Source organism: Odontomachus brunneus, unplaced genomic scaffold (genome assembly GCF_010583005.1).
Source record: "Odontomachus brunneus isolate Ranch 3 - 2012 unplaced genomic scaffold, Obru_v1 Obru_scaffold_110, whole genome shotgun sequence".
NCBI classification, from domain to species: Eukaryota; Metazoa; Arthropoda; class Insecta; order Hymenoptera; family Formicidae; genus Odontomachus; species Odontomachus brunneus.
The window spans coordinates 623690-644980 of NW_022639560.1; the positions used below are offsets into that span (position 1 = coordinate 623690).

Below are 21291 nucleotides of genomic sequence, written 5' to 3' on the forward strand. Positions count from 1 at the left end.
TTGTAACTTTTGAACGGTTCGACTACAAACGAAACGAAAATCACTACAAACAACTACAAACGATTTAGAAACGTCACCCGCTTGCAGATTTGAGATATCTCAAAGTGGGGTGCTACTCATTTTTTTAAATTTCTATAATTTTTAATGGATGGAACTACAAACGAAATTATTGTTACTACAAACAACTACAAACAAAATGCTAACTTTTTACGTAGAAAAAAATTATTTTTTCAAAAGTCGGGTGCCAGGTTCACATAGCTGAACAATACGAACGTCCAGGGTGTTATGTGTGTAATTGGCACTTTTACCTCACCGACAAAATTTCCTCCTGATGTCCGCGAGGGTGGAAAGAGGAAATCTCCTTCGCGAGCGAGGAGACGCGGCAAGGGCCTTCCGACATTCCTCGACGTGGTCGCTCTTCGTTTTCTGTCGACACGTCTATTCCCACCGACGCATCCGCGCGAGTGTGAGGGCGATTTATGGTATTTAGCGCGCACGTCGTTGCAGCTCCAGAAAACGCATTAACCCGCTGACGTACGCGCTCTCCGCGGTGCTGTAGTTGCGTTAAATTAGGTCATTTCGGGGCAGCAGCAGCAGCTCCAGCAGCAGCTCGTGCTCGATGACGAGCAGCCACGCTGCGCGCACACGCCGTTGCGACCCGTTCAGCCTGCTGCGGGTCGAGTTTTCGCAAGGTCTCTTGTTACTCTCGGCTCGGGCTTCAAATTGCTCGGACCACCGTCTCTCACTCTGGAAAATGACAGCCCTTTGTCGGTGACGATTGCAATTAACAGAACATACATGTTGTTGAAGTTTGGAGTAATTTCCCAGCCAAAATAAAGAGTGACTTTTTCTCGAAGGAGAAACCTCACTACGAAAGCTGCACATCGAATATATCAAGTATCAGCTGCACGAAATATATCAATATCGTATAATTCCGTTCATATTTCTGTTTAAACGTCTGAATATCTTTCGCTTTTCGTTATTTATGTATCTCATAAAAAAAATTGTTACTTTTTACGCAACTTCCCGGTCTTTATATATGTGTGCTTTTGTATTGGGACTCCTCTTGAGAAGGAATTATTTTCAGTTTTTGCACAAAAGAAGTATGTACACATGTATTTCCTTTAAGATCTTGAAACAAATTCACAAGTAAGATTTTGCTTTAATTTTAATTTTTCTTCAAAATGATCTCAAGGGAAATATATATATATATATATATATATATATATATATATATTTCTCTTGAGAGTATTTTTGCTAATTTTTTACTTGAAGAGATCGCTTTAAACTTCAAATTAGACATTAAATATAAGACACAAAATAGAAAACGAATGAAACGGGAGGATAATAAATTAAAGTGGAACGGTATGTTGCTCTAATTCCTGTAATTTTTATTATAAAATTGCTTTCATGCATAAACGTCAGACAACCACGAAAAAGCGGTTATCAGTTTTTTTCTTTTGAGCTACGGAAATACAGGACGTCCGAGGATCATGGCCTTAATTTCACCGAGAGATTCTACGAACAATCTGGAGATAATATTTCCCCAGCGGAAATGTCGTGTAAGATCATAATTTACGGCGACTTTTTAATTTTCAGCATGACATATCATTGTATAACTAAGCTCCAAATTAAAATTCTATTAAAGTGAAGTCCACTTGTGAAATTGGTCGAGGGAAACAATTTTATTAATTCATCTACTCGCTCGAAGTTGCGATTTTCGCGGAAAATTTTTTCTGATCGAGTGTACATCGGAACTCATTAACGTCTCGGCGTCAATTTTGCATCAACTTACAGTTAACTCTAAATTATTATTATTATTATTTTACTAAAAGTATATGGTAAAAAGCTTCCTTTGCACAACAAAAAGTTATACTTTTACTTATAAATATGATTATATTACGATATAGAATATACTGAAAGAAATTATCCAATAAAAAATTAACAAGCAGATATTTCCAATCAAAATATCAATAAATTTTTATGTCCGATTAAATTTAATCAGATATTTCCGATCATAATGGCATTTCATCAGATAAATCGATCAAAAAATTATGAACCGATATTTCTCCTCGAATGTTTCCTGATCGAATACAAAAATTCATTGGTATTTTGATTGGAAATATCCGTTTGTTAATTTTTATCGAATAACTTCTCTCAGTGTAGCAAGAAAAATCTCTCAAAGAAGTTCTCCTGCAAAATGCAGGTCGTGTCCTTTGAGATATCCTGTACACAGGCTATTACGGAGCTGTCGCAGGACATATTAATCGCTTACTTCGGAGCTTAAAAGAAAGATCTAAGAAAGTCCTCGTGCAAAAATGTCGAAAACACAATTACTCTTGAGTTACGAGCGTTGTCATTCCGCGTCATCAAGCCCCGCTTCGATTAGTTCTTCATGTTCTTCAGCGAGCGCGGTGATCTCAACGGTGCTTAACGGTTTAACGAAAATGATACGATAAATCCGCCGGCACTTCGCGAGAAATCACGATAATACAAACGCCACGGATTTAAAGCTGATCGCACTCATTAAACACGACTCTCTAAAGTATAATCAACGTATTCTTCATTGGAATGCTACACTTGTAACTGGCGGTTCAGTCGTAAGTATGGCGCTGCAATTGGTAAAATCTCGCTGAGAGAATCAGTTAATAATAGCTATATTATTCCCATTATTGATGCATTCTGCGAACATAGATAGTGTCCAACTTAAATCAAACATATCTTGAGGCGAATAAGAGCTTAACGCTTAATGTTGGAGCGAATATCTAAACCAAATGTTGGGAGAATAATAATGTTTGTCAACGCACGCGCTAGATAAGTTTTCCAGTCACGTACGCGGTGAACCAACCTTCCACGTCAAATCGATCCTGAATCCTGAATTTTTAATATTAATATTATATTTTATTTTAATATTAATTTGATATTAATTAATCTTCTTAATTAAATCAAGATTGCCTATTATTTGCTTCCAAATTATTCCAACATCTGCGTAAAGCTCTTACTTGCCCAAAGATATGTTTGATTTAAGTTATATATTTTGAGAGCGTGTGTGTACTATAGAACAAATAGTGTCATTGCACTGAAGCCGTTAATTCCATCGTAACAAACGCAGAGAGTTGGACCACCACTGTTCAAATTAACCTAAACTAATGATAACATTCTGTTCTTGATGTGGACTTCAAGATTATTGTTTGTGTTGGACAACATACACAAGGTTTTAGGGAGCTACATCAGCGTTGCACCTATTAATCATGTATTTTCTTCCCCACATTGAAGAGAGTCCGAACATAGGACCGAGATGTTTGGAAATTAACAAACACGGTTGAACTGTTTTATACTGCTGCTGTTGTTCGCTTTTCTGTCGACGTTTGGCTGTCATTCGCCCCCTACTGATTACAGAGAGTTGAATTTTGCTTAACGAATTTGTGCACTACAGATATTGCAGTGATATCTCACTGCCACTGGTGGAGATCAGTGAGACGTAAGATAGAACAGTGATGTGGGAGTGTTCGCACTGAAAATCAGTGAATGTTCACCGATTATCGGTGAGACACACCCTTGCTTCACTCAGAGACATTTTTACCGATCCACTTGAAGAGAGGACACGCCCGCGACGACTTCCTATTGCTCGTTACGCGCATCGAACATATCGTTTCATTCATAAAGAAAGGTCGAAGAGCCGAGGACCTCCGGGTTGTTTGAGAATTTCATCGGAGTGACGCGCCCGATTCCACTCACTCGCCGTGCTTGAACAGCTCCGATCAATCTGGCGGAACAAGTCGGTGAAACCGAACACAAGATACCCTTATTAGTCCTTTCACCCGGTGACCTGATTTTTCGCGGCACGCTTCGCCGTCTCGTCAGCAACGACGTCCGGTAAGACGCCCGAGACGGCGGCGGCGCGCCTATACTAAACGTGCTCGATGTATCGGACTAAAAATACCTCTTATGTCCGTTCAACAGGTGTTCGAGATAAGAATGTCAACGCGCTCGCCAAGTAATACGCGCGGCAAGCACAATAGAAATCGACCTGATCTCGCGCGTGTATCTGGCCAATTGTGTGTTGGTCTGTTTGTGTGTATATCCAGAGACTGAATTGCTCGAGCTCGCTCATCCTGGCGAACGCGAAACGATGCGTCATGTAATACGATTGTCTTATCTGACGCGTAAACTCGAATGCCACACGCAGCAGCAGCCCGTTCGCCCGTTCGATTTATCTCAAGTAACTTGGTGAGAAAACGAGATAGCGACATTTACAACCCCTCGCCGTCGCGAGACCGGAGTTTATGTTGTATTATTGAGTTATTAGCACCGCCGAGATGCGTCCTTTGAATCCTTAATCCGTTAATTGGAGAATCCAGCCGTGGATCATCCGTCTCTGAATCAGAGGCGTTCTCAGCACGTGCACTTGGAAACAAGTGCAGGCGGCTCGACTCGCTTTGTTCTTCCTCTGTGTTTTGCTCGACATTGTTGATGGCGCAATTGAAAAGTTCTCTGGGGTAGAGTTGTATCCCAGAAAGTTCTCTGCATGAGAAAAATTTTCGATTCAATGGCGCAATCAGGACCTCTGGGTAAATTAACACGTTGACGTTGATTTCCGTCGATTGCTTCGACGCTCGACCGAAGTTTGAATCGCCGAACTTCAACAAATGCTATTGTGATATTGTAAAGTTCGATTGTAAACAAATGCGCAATTTCCAATACGTATGTTCGCCGGCTTGTCTCGCCGACACTCTGTCGGCACTATGCGTTTAATTTGTTATAAACAATCGATTTTATGCGCAAGTCAATGAGAAAAAGCGATTTTGTGGCTATTAATGACCGCCAATGGGGCAGTCAGTTGGGGGAAGAGGCACAACTTATTCGAGCAATATTCCGATTGAGGAGGGACGAATTTTTCCATTCTACTTCGCGAACTGCAATAAAAACGACAAGAGAGACCATAACGAGTTCTACCGCGAAGCCACGATTAAGAGCCGGCGAATACTGCTGGATACGCCGCGTCTCTCATAAAGCCCGCATAAAGGGACGTCTGTGTTACTCCGATCTGTCTTCGTGAAACTCGATACCACTTCGTGTACACGACGGAGACGGCAGTTCGTATGTAGCGAGCTTATAAGTATTCCAAGTGCTGTTCGCAAGTCATTATGTCATACGCCGTGATGTATCATAAGCATGTTTTGTAACGACGTACAATACTCGCATAGATGCCTTACGGTGAGTCGACGGGAGCTCAAACTTGATGGTTTATTCGCGGCTCATACGCGCAAGGTCTCCGGTTGTTGATTCCAATGACTAAGGAAGAAAAAGAGAGATGCATTAATATAATTAATGTGCATACATCGATGTGCGAGAAGAATCCTCATTGGAATCGAATTTGTTCCGCTATTAATTAACTCTAGAATCCTGAACATGGGTAAAATTCACCAGCTTTTTTAACCTCACCATTCTTAAAAGTATGTATTTTGTTTCTTTATTTTTTTTCAACTTTATTGAATCGCAAAAATATTAATAAAACCATATTTTTTGACAATTTCTATATAAGATAAGAAAACATCTTATAAATTCCAAGGAGGTCATTTTTCCGGGAGTTATGAACGAAAGAAAATGAGTTGGGTGAAATTTATCTATGTTTCGAATTCACGTAACTTTTTAATATTTAGGATTCTAAAGTTAATTACCAGCAGGTAGGTTGAATTTCCTTTTGAATCCATGTGTGTAAATATGTAGGCATTCCTTCGAAATGAAAAAAAAGAATCCCAAATATTGTACTTTCGTGACACCCGCAGTTCCGTTCCAATCGTCTAAGGTCCTTATTTTGAACTCTTTTTTTGAGAAATCCTCTAAATGTGACTTATGAATTTTCCGATTGACTCGTAAGCATATTTAGAGGCAGTTTTGTCGATAAAAGAAAATCCAGAACAGACGTCTAAGTGTCTGTCTCGCTCTGATCCAACTGATCGTTTACTATACGACACGGAACAGTAAGATACACTTTTGGCCTCAGATTAATCGCCCGCTTATAGTCTGTTTCATTTCCACATTTCCATTTGATCCCAATCTGATTTACATCGTTGTCATACATGTTGACGATATTTTGTGCTTGTCAAATGTCTCACATACGCCTGTTAATCGCCCTGTTAGCACATTAGTAATGATCCGACCATAATAAATTCTTACACTTGTCGGTAATCGATGCAAATAACTGCTCGTCAATAAGCAAGTGTAGCGACAAACACGTGACTTGGATTAGGAATTCCAGAATTCATAAAGCGTTGCGTGATCTCGCACCGTGTTCGACGATGAATACTTAACGCGATAATTCGCATTCTCATAGCGCCTTCTTATTTTGCAGAATAAAACGGATGCCGATGTCATCAAAGTGATCGCCTACATTCTTATCATAGCCGGTGCCCTCACATTCATCGTCAGTTTTCTTGGATATTGCGGTGCCATGTTCGAGTCTAGGTGTCTTCTTTGTGTCGTAAGTCCGTTCTAATGAAACTTGTATCGTTTGTCATCATTCACACCGTTCTCAGATAGAGGATGACAAGAATTTCTCCGATAACGTATTATCAGGCAGGAAATGGAATAATAAGAATCAATCGGTATACGCATTCTGATAAAATATTATCGTCGTTTCAATCGTAGCAGATACACCTGTATTTAAAAAATACAGAAGCATAGATAAATTATTTAAATATTAAATCTTGGCTTAATAGAACAAAATACCTTAACAAAATTTTGCCCAGTAAAATTGAAAAGAAAGAAAAATACAGTTTGCTAGATAGAACACGATTTAAATAACTATTTAATCGAGTAAAAATTATTGTTCGAGTATAAAGATGTATTCGTCACGGACGAATGGTCCTATTGACTATTAAATGATTGATACTTTTGGTTTATTTCTCTCGCTGCTTAAGAACACGGGACCTTCGAGACATTTTGATTCGATTCCCTTTCTCTTTTTTCCATTCATGGTACAACGAAAGCAGATATATGTTGAACGGAAAGTGCAAGAACGTTTTTCTGTGCTTACAGTACGTCATTCTAATCGCGCTGGTTTTGCTCCTGGAGTGTGTGGTAATTGGACTCGCTTGTGGATTTAGAGATGTGCGTATTCAATAACTGTTATATCCGCAAATTCCTCCTTATCACGTATCGCCAGTGATTACGATAATCGCAGGGTAGATGCGCCTGTTGGGGAATAAATGACGATCCGCTCATATGTATAGCTAGTAAGATTAATCGTAATGTGAAATTTATGCAGGTTGAGAAAGGTACGCAAGACTTCTTGAAGTCGACCATCAAGTATTACGCGACTACTGCCGATAGAGCTGAAACCGTGACAGTCGCATGGGACGGAATCATGAGTCAGGTGAGGTCTCACTAATCGTCGCACTTAAGGGGATGCTGGAGTCGATGACGAACTCGAACAATGTCGATAATGCAGAAACGATCGTCACTAATATAATTACGCTATTTTTTTCGTATTTCTTGTATGTACAGAACTTACATGAATGTGTATTGCTTTATTTTACCATATTCAACGGAAAACCTAACCATATATGTGTAGAAATCTTTCTGCAAACTTTTCGATATTTTTAAGCTTCCAAATGCAAATGCAAAGGTAGAGCAATGTTCTTCAAAATTTTTCTGTTTGAAGCATCCACATTTTCAATATATACAAGATGCAGAATTTTTGGATTAGACAAATATTACGCTGACAGCTTGAGATTTTACATTAAAAATTTTTTGTTCGTTTTTGTCACATATCGAGCAATGCTCCTATTTATTTTTACACGTACTTTCATTGCATAAAAACATTTGTAATTCTGGCTAACCAATACGACGTAAACTTTGCAGAAAAATGTTAGTGTTCTGTCGGTAAAGTTTTCAGCTTCAGCTTCCCCTTAACCGGCGACGTTAATGCACTCTCGGGCGCGATTAACGCGAACTAATGCGTGAATTAGCGATGTTGCATCGAATCTTCCGGTTTTCATTCGCCTCGCGTGTGTGAGTGCGATTAACCGGCCAAGTGGGATCGCTAACTGCACAGCGCTTTGGTGAAAGCTGGTGGTATCGCGGACGAGTGCTATCGTGTTCACTGTCGCGTATCACACGGAACTCGGCATTCAAATAACTTTTTGTTGAAATATAAATTCATGTCAATTTGTCGTGGAATAAATTCGAGAGCGATTCTTTCGACGAATAAGATGAACAAAAGCTCGATACTCGAGATTTGTTTGTCATTCAGTATTTTTCTAATATTTACAATGCATCTTATCTCTGTCTCCGTCTATTTATCTTTTCGATTACGAAACTATAAATCATAGAGCATTCAAGATGCATGACGTTTAAACGCGAATGTTTTCAGTTCCATTGTTGCGGCGTGGAGAGCTATCGAGACTTCAGCGAGAATACGAATTTCACCGCGACTGGAAAGATGGTTCCCGACGCCTGTTGCATAAAAGAGAATGACGTTTTGAAGGATCCTTCCTGTCCAATCAGTCCCACTGCCTCAAACTCGTACTCTGAAACGGTAAGCTATGATCTTTATTACAATTATTTTTATGTATATTTCGTATTGGATATTATTAACGCTGGATAGCGCCGATGACGGACGTTCAGCTCGTCAAATTTTCAAACAATTCAGACACACGAGCCGAATTGCTTTAGATATTTAAAGTCCTGAGTTCCTAAAAATCTTGGGAAATCTCGTGATACTTGAACGTCTCGAAAGCTTGAAGAATGTTCACTTGCTTTGATGACAATTTTTTCTGCCGTTTAATTGTAAACTATTCTCTTGAATGCGATACATACAAGTGCAGTGTCTCTATGATTTTTCTAAAGGAGATATTATGTTCTCTCGTTTATTTAATAATAATAATAACACTAATAAACGTGCAGTGTGCTGCATACGCCTGTGTGCGAGCAACGTGCAGATGGATCGCACGGTGACAGCAGTTGACTCTCTCCAGACTTTCGAGCGTCCGAAGTAATTAGGATCTTCAGGATTTTTATGAATTTCTGGTTTTGAACAACGTTCAAGTCGAGACTTTCGTCGTGCTGTGTTTCAACGTATTCCGAGCTTATCGTTAGGTAGTGCCACGCACCACCTAACACGTTAGCGTAATCGCCACCGTGTGTACGAGTGGAAATCGCGCGCGGACGTGTATTCACGTATAGCACACTTTCTCTCTGACAATTTTCTAAGTCGACTCGACATTGGCATTGCGTGCTCCTAACCCTTGCGCGTGTCGAGGCATCCGTAAAGATATATCCAGGCAGATAGTCTCGCGTTACGCATGATAGCATCTTCTTGATTTCCTGCAAAAAAGCATTAAGGCAGAATCGTAAAGCTAAAAGTTAATATCTCATATGAGATATCTCTGATAACTTTGGAGTGAGAGACTGGAATATAATATTATTGCGCTCGCGGTTTCGGGGACAAGGATCGATTCTCTCAACGTGAACGAGTCCTGGCGAGTCCTGGACAGCTAAATTCATCCCCCTTGACGGCGCAACAATATATATCAGATACGATAAATTAGAATGTATTCATGTACAATAAAATAACGCGAAGTGAAACACGTTCTAAGCGCGGTCTATCGAAGAGGAGCGACGTATGCAAAGGAGCACGCATATGGCTCCGTTTGAAGAATAAAAATGATCTCCCAATCGTTCGCGCATAGCAAGACGGAGGTTTCTTCGGACGAAACGTAAAAAGCCTCGATTCTTTATCTGTACGATTACGAAGGGATTAACCTGTGATCGCGTCTCAATCCGACGTTCCTGTGTAAACTGCCCGTTTATTTGCAGGGTTGCTACAAGGCCATAGTAACCGCCATAAAGGAGAACGAGGCGATAGTGATCAGCGTGGCTGCTACTCTGCCTCTAATCGAGTTTCTGGTCATTGTTCTGGCGCTGTACCTAGTCTGCTTCCATTGGCGCCCACAACATGGTAGGCTCGGTGTTAAAGTCAGTTACTAGATCCGCTAGAGTGTTGTGAGCGCGTGAGAGTAACTTACGATTTTCGCTGAACGACCGCTGCTCGGCCGTTAGTAGGGCTGCCAGTTCTGTTCATTGACGGTAAAATGTGATCTCTTTGACACTTTGCAGTTTATCGATGCGTAGAACCTTCTGGCAAGGAGTAACCTTCGAGAGCAGAATGTGCTAAGCTTTCTGCCATGAAAAGAACGCAGTTCTTTTTCCTTTAAGGACTTCGCGAATACCTCGACTGTGTTTGTACGTGTATATATACATATATACATACCTATACATACATACCATACCATACATACGTAGATATCTTACAAAGTACCTCTGTACTATACATATATGCATATATATATACATACATGTACATACGTGTTTTCCAACGCAGTGGCGGCGCAGTCCGGTGTAGCATCGTATCGCATCGTGCTCTCTCTGACTGCGTGTAAATCTCGTAGCTATGGCGTAACGAATGTCGAAGGGCTGACGATCGGCTGGGCGGTCCGCGGGGAACGTCGTTGCATTCGGCCGACAGGCCGGCAGATTAATCGATCGTTTCCGGTAGCGAGCCCTTCGATTATCCGCTACCACTGGCATGTTGACGTGTCCGATCTTGACAGAAATCGCATCGGGCGGAAAGCGCGCAAGGACGAGAAGGTGTTCGCCCGAACACCGGATCCCCGGTTGCATGTGCCAAAAATGATCGCCAGAGTCCGCGCCGAACCGCTAACAGCCGTCAAGCTGCGCTTTATCTCGATGTTAAAACCGCCCAATGTATTATCGAATCGCACTCGCTTCTTTCTCGCATTCACCGAGACCCGGCTGTGACACGGACGTTGTGGTCGACGCCGTCGAGTATTCGCTGATTGTCCGAATTTCTTCCCAACGCGCTTGTAGAATCTTCTCCTCTCTCAGTGACGCGAAAATGACGACGGAAGAAGTGACGGAGGAGTTAGAGATGTCGAGGATAGGCATAACTCTATTTGTGTCGTATGAGTACTTTCATATAACTATCAGAAATATTCATATATTTGATACTTTGAAAGGGTCGAGCGCAAATCGGCGAAGCATTTGTCGTTAATATATTTTTTTTAATTTTTGTCAGAAAATGTGGAAAATTTTTTTGTTTTGTACGGAGTATACGATCGCAGGAAAACATACGTTCATATTTATGAGAGAGAGAGAGAGAAAGAGACGCGCTTATAATATTATAATTATTAAACATAATATAATTTTTTTTATACGTATTATATATATTTTATATATTATTATCACATATATTATTATTATGGTATAATATTATAATTATTATTCGCGTGTAATTGGACTCAACGTGTGATAAATATTATTGCGCGGTGTCGTGCGTCATCCATCCGCTTTTAAGCTCAATCGGAAATGACCAATTTTATACATATCACACCGGAATGCTCCTCGGCCGTTAACCACAGCGTCCAAGTTGTCGCACTCGGGGAAGGTGGAAATCAATGAAACCCGAAATCCACGTGTAATAACGTTTCCAATTGTTTGTATCAATTACTACGTACTTTTATTTTCCGTGTCACACTCTCGAGCAACTCGCTTGAATTCTTTAAATCATCGATATTTTGTCCGATCGCATTGTTCTCGGCATGAGACCTTTTCTTTTACGGTACAATCGCACAGTTACTTCCAATATCTCACACATTCCGTTGTCCGTCAGTAAGAACAAACAAAAAAAAAAACAGAAACTATCGCACAGGTTTCCGTTAACGTTATATAGACGATCCGTAAGTGGGTCGATAGTGAAAATAGTGTTGTTGAGTGCAGCACAATTTCACATTTGTGTCCCCTATCCCCCCACGACGAGGCGCACTTACCTGCCTCGTCGGGCGGAGGATCACAAAATGTCACACATAGTGTATATCCATCCAAGCAATCACACAATATCCATCCTCTATAAAAGTAGTAGACCCCCATCACTTTGAAAGAAAGCATTGACAAATGAACTTGGTTCTTTTAGCTTGTGTAGACGTATCGTCGAGACAGGCCTGGTGAGGTGCCGAAGTAAGGATGATGATGATTTTGATGGGGTTTGGTTTCAAGTAAGACGGAGGTGAAGCTGTCAGTTGACAGTTGACCTCACCTGCCTCGCTGCTCCGGCAGCGTCTAGATATCTGTTACCCACCATCGAGTGGCTGCTCTACAAACATTTTTTTTTCTTTCATTAATTCTATTGAGGCATGGTAGCTTTGCTCTCTATTCTTGCATGGCCATGCTGTTGTATATAATTTTGACAGAGTGACAGATATGACGGATGGAGAGAAAGAGAGAGAGAGAGAGAGGTATTGAGAGAGTGAGAGAGTGGGAGAGAGAGAAAGGCCCGATTGCATCGATCTCACGCAGGCTATAACAGGTGCGGAGTGCTTATTGCTGACGGCTTTTCGGTAAACGAAAAAGTATATCTCGTATGAAATAACATCACATAGCAAAAGAACGTGAACTCACAGATTACAAAAATTATAAGTGTGCTTGCGCATTAACGGTATGGCCATTAATCAAATTGCGATTATTATGTTTCAGCGTCTATAGTATATTATCTCGATGACGGATCACTATTGTACGTAGAGAGTAACTAAAGCCAGAAGAAATCTTCACGCTCGTAATATATATAATATAAATATATATATACTTGTATTTATATTATATATATATATATATGTGTGTGTGTGTGTGTATTAGTCGTATGTGTATATATACACAAATATAAAAAATACATAGATCTAATTATTATAATTATATAATAAATAATATGTAATTATATAATTTTATATATGTATATGCACACACACACAAACACACACACACACACACACACACACACACACACATATATACACACATGTATCCGCACACACATATTTACATGTGTATATATATGTATATAGACATACAATATATAGCGTAAAGATTTCTTTTATTTTTCCATTAACACACGCCTTACAAGTTTTTTATTGGAGCGAAACGAAATCCTGGGTGAATGTTATATTTGATGCATTTATCAAAGCCAAATGTGCAATTGGGCCTATCGTCGTCGTTTTATTCAGGCATTTCTCGTGCCGTAACTTTAGATTTAAATAAAAATTCATTCGTACTCGACGACTATCGACACAAATTATCGAACGCACGTGGCCAAGTAATTTCTACTCGGAATTGTCATATGCAATGTGTGACAATATCGACAGTCTCTTGTTTTCTTTTCCTTTTTTCTCTTGTTTCTATTTTTTCCTCTCTCACTAGTTAGTGTAGTTTAGTCAACAGTCTATTGTCTCGATGTTGCGAACACTATATGGTACCTAACAGATGTATCACGAGATGAGGAATCTCATTCTCACGTTTACATGTATAAAGAACATAAAAATGTATTACTATAAAATGAAGAATAACGTACAATTTCGAGAGGAGAAGTCTATATCTTGACAAGAAACTCATATAATGTGTGTTAGTGTACTTTGAATGTTTAACAAACTGTATACGCCATCTCTGTACGTATGCGCACCGAGCACACGCAAGGGATAAAGGTAGAGGACTCTAAGACTGAAAATTCAAGAAATCGACTTGAACGCGCGTTATAGTGAGCTGATGCGGACTACTCGAGGAATTGGAGATGGGTTATTTTCGAGATATTGTTTCCAAAGTATCATAGTGTCCGGATATCAATGCTAATTGCCGTGTATATATACATACATATATATATATTTATATATATATTTGAGTAGAATATATTTTTGTAGCCTCGCGAGGTATATATTGGTACGCGGATACGTTCTAGGTAAACTCGCGATTCTTTGTTCATTTTGGGGGGTGGATAGCGTTCATGGATAAATCGAAGAGACACACATTCGACAATATACGATCGCGTGTATATCTCGTTATGCATTGTGCGTGCGCCAATGTGTCGGCAAGACCAAAAGAGGAAGAAAATAAAAAAATAGGAATATATCGATGCACAAAAAAACTTACTTACGCTTTGTTTTCAGTACCTGAGACTTTCCTAGATTTAACGACGATAGATCGCACGACGAATCTCTTCTTTAGAGGCTGCCGTGATCCGCGAATCGCATAGTGTACGTTGGTTCGTGTGTGTGATGGTACTTTGACACGACGAAAGCTACAAATTAACAATAGTTCTTTTTCTGTGCCAGCGTGCGCGTACGTACAACGCAATTTGACGATAAACGTAAAAACGAAAGATTGGACGGTAGTTTTACGATGCTCTTTTACATAGCTATACTAATTGTTCATGCCGCACATTCTAGACATTTTCGTTTCCAGTGTTAACTTGTTGGTGCTGCTGTTGACGAGGCATTAAGAGCATGGAACTGTTGAGTAGTGCCTCCTAGCACGTTGAGCCCTTTGTGCTCCTGTGCCTTGCTTGCTTGAAACTCTAGCCGCTAGCCCAGCCTAGGCTAGCTGAGAAGTCGGCCAACAGACACAAAATCCTGACGCTTGTATGACGAAACGTTTCGGGAAATACGCTGGCAGTGACGTAGAAGATATTTTTTAGGCGATATAAATATATATATATATATATATATATATATATGTACACACACTTTGACACACACACACACACACACACACACACACACACACACATATATATATGCACATCGTGCTTTTCTTAAAGAGAGGCTGGCTCTGTGTGCATACGTCGCAGCGAAAATACAAAAAGAGGGAACAAGTACAAAATTATTTTAATACAACTTTCGCTGCAAAAGGTCTGTCGTCGAAAAAAAAGAGGAAAAGAATAATCCTGAGAGAACACGTATCCCCCCTAAGTTATATATTTTGAAATATTGTAATCTGTGAAGTACGTGCTGTTACTTGCACTTGTATATAATTGTAAGAAAAAAAGTAACTATTGAATTATAGCTAATACAAAATATCTCTACGTCACTGTAGACTGACAACGTTTCGTAGTTTCTGCTAAGTGTTTATATTGTGGAGGTACAAGCGTTTAAAATAATAGCCAGTTGAGACTTGAGGTGCCGTATCCGTATGTACCGCGAAGGCGACAAAATCCGATAATGAACTATTGTGCAACACTATTTCCTTTTGTTCTCCGCGGCGTTTGTCGTCTACAGATCATCATGTCGATAATGGATAGTAGCTCTGTACATATGCAACTCTCTCGATAACATTAGATATTTTCATAAATATTTTAGATGCTTGTATCATATAAACTCGTAATACTCACGCGTTACGTCCATTTCGGAATGGACAGTGGAATATATGACGATATAATCGTAACAAGAAGCTGACGTATTCTTTTTCTCGCATTATTATTTTCTGTATATTTTTTTCATTCTTTCTTTTTCTTTTTAACATTTTTTATTGCGTTCAACGAAATTGTGTAAAAGCTTTTCACATACACTTACTACGTACATAACAATAGCTTTACACTCAAAATAGCAGTTGGACAGATACATGTGTTATTGTCAAATACTAACGAGTTCATGAAGTTAAAACGTAAATATTTTTAACAAAAAGTTTATATTATTAATGCGGAAAATAAGGGGATTACATAAGTAAAATTTTATAACTGATTTACGTAAAGAAAGTCTCATATATTTATATAATATATTTTGACTTCATATGATGTATGTTTCTAGCTTTGTATTTTCCTAATGTACCTGGTTAACAAATGATCAGATGTAGCAGACACACAAATATCTGGACAACAGCGAGGCTGCGTCTTTACTCTGATGGCGCGTATATTGGAAAAAGAATTTTATATATTTATCTTGTGTATATATCACGAAAAAAGTCAAGGTATCACACATTTATATTGAACATGAACTCTCTTTTCTTTGTCAATTGCCGTGTATGAAACTGTGCTGCACATCATCATTCTCAATGAAGGAATAACAATCAAACCTCCTTTTACCTCTGAGATATACGTGCATTGAACTTAAAAATTATATCATATAAAAAAATATTTTATTATACATATACGTATATATGCACATATATATATGCATATATATATATATGCATATATATACATACCATACAATACACAATTGATGTGGACACTATAATACGTTACTCATATAAATGTAATATACATGAAATACCGCACAGACTAATTGGAGGGTTGAGGTATTCTCTCATTAACTCGTTAGTTGATAGTTTAAAAACTATGATATGTAGTAAAATGCTTGTTTTTATAATGTGCAGTTTAATTTAGAAGTGAAAAACACAAATATTTTGCATGTTACGCACTATAAATATTTATATTTATTTCTAAACATTTTTATAGTTGTCCATCTTGAAATAATGTAAAGGTTTTTTCTATTGCAATCTAACTCCTATACAGAAAATAACAATAACGCAGATGGAATTTTTTCGTAAATTATTTTCTGCATATAACATTTATACTATAGAATTGGGACGAATAAGAAGACCATTTAAAACAGCAGTATGTGTCTATTTATTGTTTTAAAAGATACTAGTTTACACTTATATTCAGCTACCACGAGATCGCTTAACATTGAATTAAATAGGGATAAATTGCAATATAGATCACCTGATTCTTGCAATGCAGTTTAATATAGTGTGTTCCATAATATTGAATGTATAAATTTCAGAAAAGCTGTGTGTTTATCATCAACAAAAGATTTAAAAACATGAAGCTAAGGCATCAGTTTAGAATTTTCTGTAGAATTTATGAAAATCGAGCCAAGATTAATGTGACAAGTTTAAGTGTTTATTCTGGAATTATGATAAAATATTGTATAAAGCGCGTATTATAGCTGTATGCTATGATGTTATAATAAATTTAGCATTATTCTCTGTAAATTTAAAATAACATTCATATTACGTATATTTTTGGCACTAAAGATGCAATAAACTATTACAAAAAATTATTTTTCCAAATTATACTTGAGATGTTATATTAAAATTGTGATCAAATCATGAAGCATAACGTATGATGAAGGATGCAGGATACTGCTTAATTTAACTTCAACAAAGCTTAAGATGTTTGGTAATGTTTATCTTTATTTCAATGCAGTTAAAAGTTCTTGCAAAGAATAAGTGTGTATCAAGATATATTCAAATTTTTTATACAGAGACTGATACCTGACCTAAAAGAATGTATATATTTGAAATGCGATTAGTGATATACAATTGTATTCCAATATATTATTACATATATAATATACATTAATTATGTTAAATATATATTACTTACACACAACGTATACACACACACACAGATGCGCGCATATATATATACACAAAGATACAAGGAAACTATGAATACTGTACAATTGCATATATTAATGATATAGTACGATTAATTGAGTATTACATGTTTTTATGTAAAAATAAAGTTGTACACATACACATTCACACAGAACCAAAATAAAGATTTTATGTTATTCATAAAATGCCATATAAAATATACAATATATTAATTATTTTCAATCCGAAAAGGAATAGTAAATAAAAACTTCCCTATTGTTATTGCGCAAATTTTGTGTATTAAAGAAGCTAAAATTCATTCATTCTCAATCTATTTCACTTGCATAAAATTTTGCTAGAACTGTTTATAATTAAAAATAATTGTTAAGTAAGGATAATGTAAAGTTTGGAGACAAACAAAGATTTATTATATATAAGATTAAGCGCAGTTATGATAGAGTTAATACTGTTTATATAATTCAGAATTTAATACCATCTGCTTCGATGAACTTTCAGCTTTTTTCAGGATTCATAGATTTCAGTTCACACAATAGAATTAGGTGAAATACACTTGTATTGCAAGATCAATTGATCAACATTAGGGATCTCAAATTAAAAAACCATTATTGACAAGTATATATTTATAAATTATAATATAAATAAAATGAACTAAATGTCACAATTAAAAGAAATCATACAAAATTATTGGCAACACTCTAAGGATAAAACGCAAAACAAAGAAATAACAAATAAAAATTCATAATTAATCTTTTGATCTCGATTTCTTATTGTGGAAATTATATTACTCGAGGGATATCAGGTAGGTGTAAATAGTGTTTCAAACATTTGATTTAGAAAGTAGTTTCAGCACAGATGCTCCGTACAATGGGTGAAGCAACTGCGAGGATGAGAACCTTGAAAATACAGTGATATCGGTTGAGGCGTCGTGTTCCAGGTACGATTCTCTCGCTGGTGTCGAATCAGAAAACCTTTTACGTGGACGATTTCATGAGTGCTTGTTATACTCCATAATACTTCCTGAGCACTCGCTCGCAGACGAAATCACGACTCGCCTATATATAGAATATCCAACGTAATGCGTACGTTTGTTCATATGCAGGTAACACTCACAATTTTAAATGAAAACTCCTGTGCTATTTTGCAAACAACTATTATAATTATTAATTTAAAAATTAATTAATTAATATTATTAATTTAAAAAAAATTGAGGAACGAGTGTATATGTAATGCGATGGGACGAACTCTTTAGTCAGAATCTCATTCAAGATGTTTAGCAATAATGGGTGATATGTAATGCTAAACAATGGAGAGATCTACAGTCTAATGTAATTTTTATTTTAAATTGCTATAAAAAATTGCTTTAAAAAAAGTCTTAGAGTTTCGATGAAAAATGAAAAATTTATTCAAAATTTAAATTCTCCCAATTTCCAACTTTTTACGGCTTTCCATCTTAAAACTTCCAAATAAAATCTTTTATTTGGAAATAAAGCTTTGTTTGATTCTTTGCAATGTACACACACACACACGCACGCACGCACGCACACACATATTTACACATATTTTATAATTATCCATTTTTTATTTTATTTATAGACAAAGTGAGTTTCGGAATTTACATCTTACGTCCCTTATCTCTTTTCATCTCGAGTTGATTGTACATATGATAAATTATTTAATTTTACATTTCTAGAAAGAGTTCATCCACATTGGATAACTTGATATACAAAGGGGATTAGGGAGATAAAGTAAGTCCTATTGAGGTGGCCCGTTCATCATGCCCATTGGTATCATGCCTTGAATACCGTACGGTCCTTGCGGTGGTCCTTGGCCGCCCGCCATAGGCGAATGTAATTGCATCGCCGGGTTCTGAATTTGTGTAGGGTTTACTTGGCCTGATACAGGAGACGCTACAACCTGTTACACAGATATTCAAGTGAATTTCAAGCGAGTAGTGATATTCTTATTACAACAAAAAGAGATCATGATATAAGATTCATTAATTTTTTCGTTGAGTCATGCATATACACGAGCTCTTTTAGTAAGATAAAACGCTTTTCATCTTAAGCTTTGTAACGATGTTATTACTTGTGACATAACCGGTGGCTCCGACGGTAACGTGAAATTGGCTAGGAGGTCCCTCACAGCAGGGAACAGTGTACATTCCGGTTGGGTCGAACTGTAATCACTGAATCTCTTCAATTGTATACCCGCTGCCGCGATCCCGGAACCGGGATCTCTCTTTTCCGCCAGTTGCGTTAAATTCGCCCCGACGTCATATACGATTGGCAACACCAATGACGGTGGTTCTCCTTGATACGTTATACCTATCCTCGTTATTTGCAGCTGCGAAAATACTAGCACCGTGTAAACGATTTAACGGTCGATCGAATGAGTGTATCGCAGCGCAAAAGGTGATCGTATGTGTACTTACAAAGAATAAGATTTTGTTTCTACAAACGATTACTCCCGCCATGCCAGTGGGTATGATTGGCGTAGCGGATGGTGGGATGCGCAGGCACCACTGAATAGACCATTTCAACTGCTGTTGCTGCACGAGACTGGGAACCAGCTCCAGCTTCATTATCTGCACGAAATCTTTCAAGACGTTGAAAGGCACATTGAGCAGTTTGCCAAAACCGGACAGCGTGTTAGGTTTGTATGGTGGAGCGGCCGCTCGCGTGTCGAAGAATTTTTCTAATATCTGCAATCACACAAATTGGTTATTGCAAACTCGAGTAGAGTAGCGCGTCATAAATATGGCGCGTTGAATGAGAGAAAGTGTCTTTTAATCACCTGTAATTCCTCCAGAGTCCATTGATCTTTATGTTCTGGTAGTGGTTGAACTTTTATGTGAAGGGATTGCAAATGTTGCGGATTTAATCCGACTCTACATTGCAGGCTTTCGACTTTGAAGTGTACTACGCCAGGTTCGGTGCTATTAATACCGACCAGCTATAACAATTTATATGGACTTTAAATTTCAGAATAAAAGAGCGCAAATCAATGTGTCGAGGCTTGTGAATATTTAGACTATTTTCAAATATAAAAAAAAAAGATTGGAACTATGTAGCGTTAGTGTCGTTTTAGGGATAAAGAAGGTGAGTTAAAAAGAAGGGATTGATTAAAATATTACTTTGTTTAGATCAATTCAATGGCAACTTTTCTCCTACAATAAAATAGCAGTTAAGAACGAGCTTTTTACTCATCAAAATAAATTTTTACTTGCTATTTTATTTTTTCGAAAATAAAAAAATTTTCACATATGTCGATAGACAAGAACATCATAAATAATATATCCCTTATATTCCTTAGTGTTTCAGATTAAAATTACGAACTGCAATTTTGGCAAATGAAAAAAATGTATTTCGATATTCAAGAAAGATAGGAGGGAAAAAATCATTTTAGCATGGATATCATTCCACATAGGGATAAAAGGAATAAAGCCATATATAGATTAGCTAGAACGGAAAAAATACCGAACAGGAAAATAACAATACTACACAAATATTAATAACAATACTAATTATAAATTTTAAAAGAGAGAACAAAGTCAGAATGATAAAGAAAATGAGAGGTAAGCTGAAAATTGAAAGAAGATATAAAGAAGAACATCACATTTGGCAATATATATGTTAGGGGAGAGTTAAAATCTTGGTTTAGTAATATTAATGAAGAGATACTGCGCGACATTTAAAAATAAATTGGGGTCAAATTATTACAAATTTATTAAGTCATTTAGTGAAAAAAGGCAAAGTAGATAGTACCTAGATGTACTTGCAAAAAGAGTTTTTAATTCGACGCAAGTAGGAAGAAGTAATCTTTGCAGAAAGATTCGATGTCGTGATAATAACTGTTCATTATTGTTTTGGTCTCATATTGTTGGATACTTCGCTTCATTTTTGCACGCACTTTCACCATGCAAAAGAGTTTTTAATTCAGTTCAATCAATAGGACGTAATCTTTGCAGAAATATCATTATTTTGCTTGAAATTCTGATTTTACATATTTATATATATATATATATATATATATATATATATATATATA

The 21291-nt window shown here is 37.4% G+C and overlaps 2 protein-coding genes across 8 annotated transcripts in view; one reads left to right on the forward strand and one right to left on the reverse strand.

Annotated features, from left to right (window-relative positions):
• LOC116849311 (tetraspanin-1) overlaps positions 1–17452 on the forward strand; it is a 44880-nt gene extending 27428 nt beyond the window's left edge. Inside the window, exons 4-10 of one of the 5 annotated variants that reach the window (XM_032826337.1) lie at positions 6356–6484; positions 7042–7113; positions 7271–7378; positions 8378–8542; positions 9823–9964; positions 10123–10248; positions 14308–17452. In XM_032826337.1, coding sequence (XP_032682228.1) covers positions 6356–6484; positions 7042–7113; positions 7271–7378; positions 8378–8542; positions 9823–9964; positions 10123–10157 — 651 coding nt within the window. In that variant the 3' untranslated portion in view covers positions 10158–10248; positions 14308–17452. Of the gene's footprint in view, positions 1–6355; positions 6485–7041; positions 7114–7270; positions 7379–8377; positions 8543–9822; positions 9965–10122; positions 11706–11995; positions 12769–14307 lie in introns of those variants that run through there. The other 4 variants (XM_032826336.1, XM_032826340.1, XM_032826339.1 and 1 more) reach the window with 4 other exon arrangements.
• A 1351-nt stretch (positions 17453–18803) lies between these two features.
• Positions 18804–21291, reverse strand: part of LOC116849310 (mediator of RNA polymerase II transcription subunit 14) — an 11181-nt gene continuing 8693 nt past the window's right edge. Inside the window, exons 22-25 of one of the 3 annotated variants that reach the window (XM_032826332.1) lie at positions 20038–20196; positions 19676–19945; positions 19330–19587; positions 18804–19158 (exon numbers count right to left, since the gene is read on the reverse strand). In XM_032826332.1, coding sequence (XP_032682223.1) covers positions 18997–19158; positions 19330–19587; positions 19676–19945; positions 20038–20196 — 849 coding nt within the window. In that variant the 3' untranslated portion in view covers positions 18804–18996. Of the gene's footprint in view, positions 19159–19329; positions 19599–19675; positions 19946–20037; positions 20197–21291 lie in introns of those variants that run through there. The other 2 variants (XM_032826333.1, XM_032826334.1) reach the window with 2 other exon arrangements.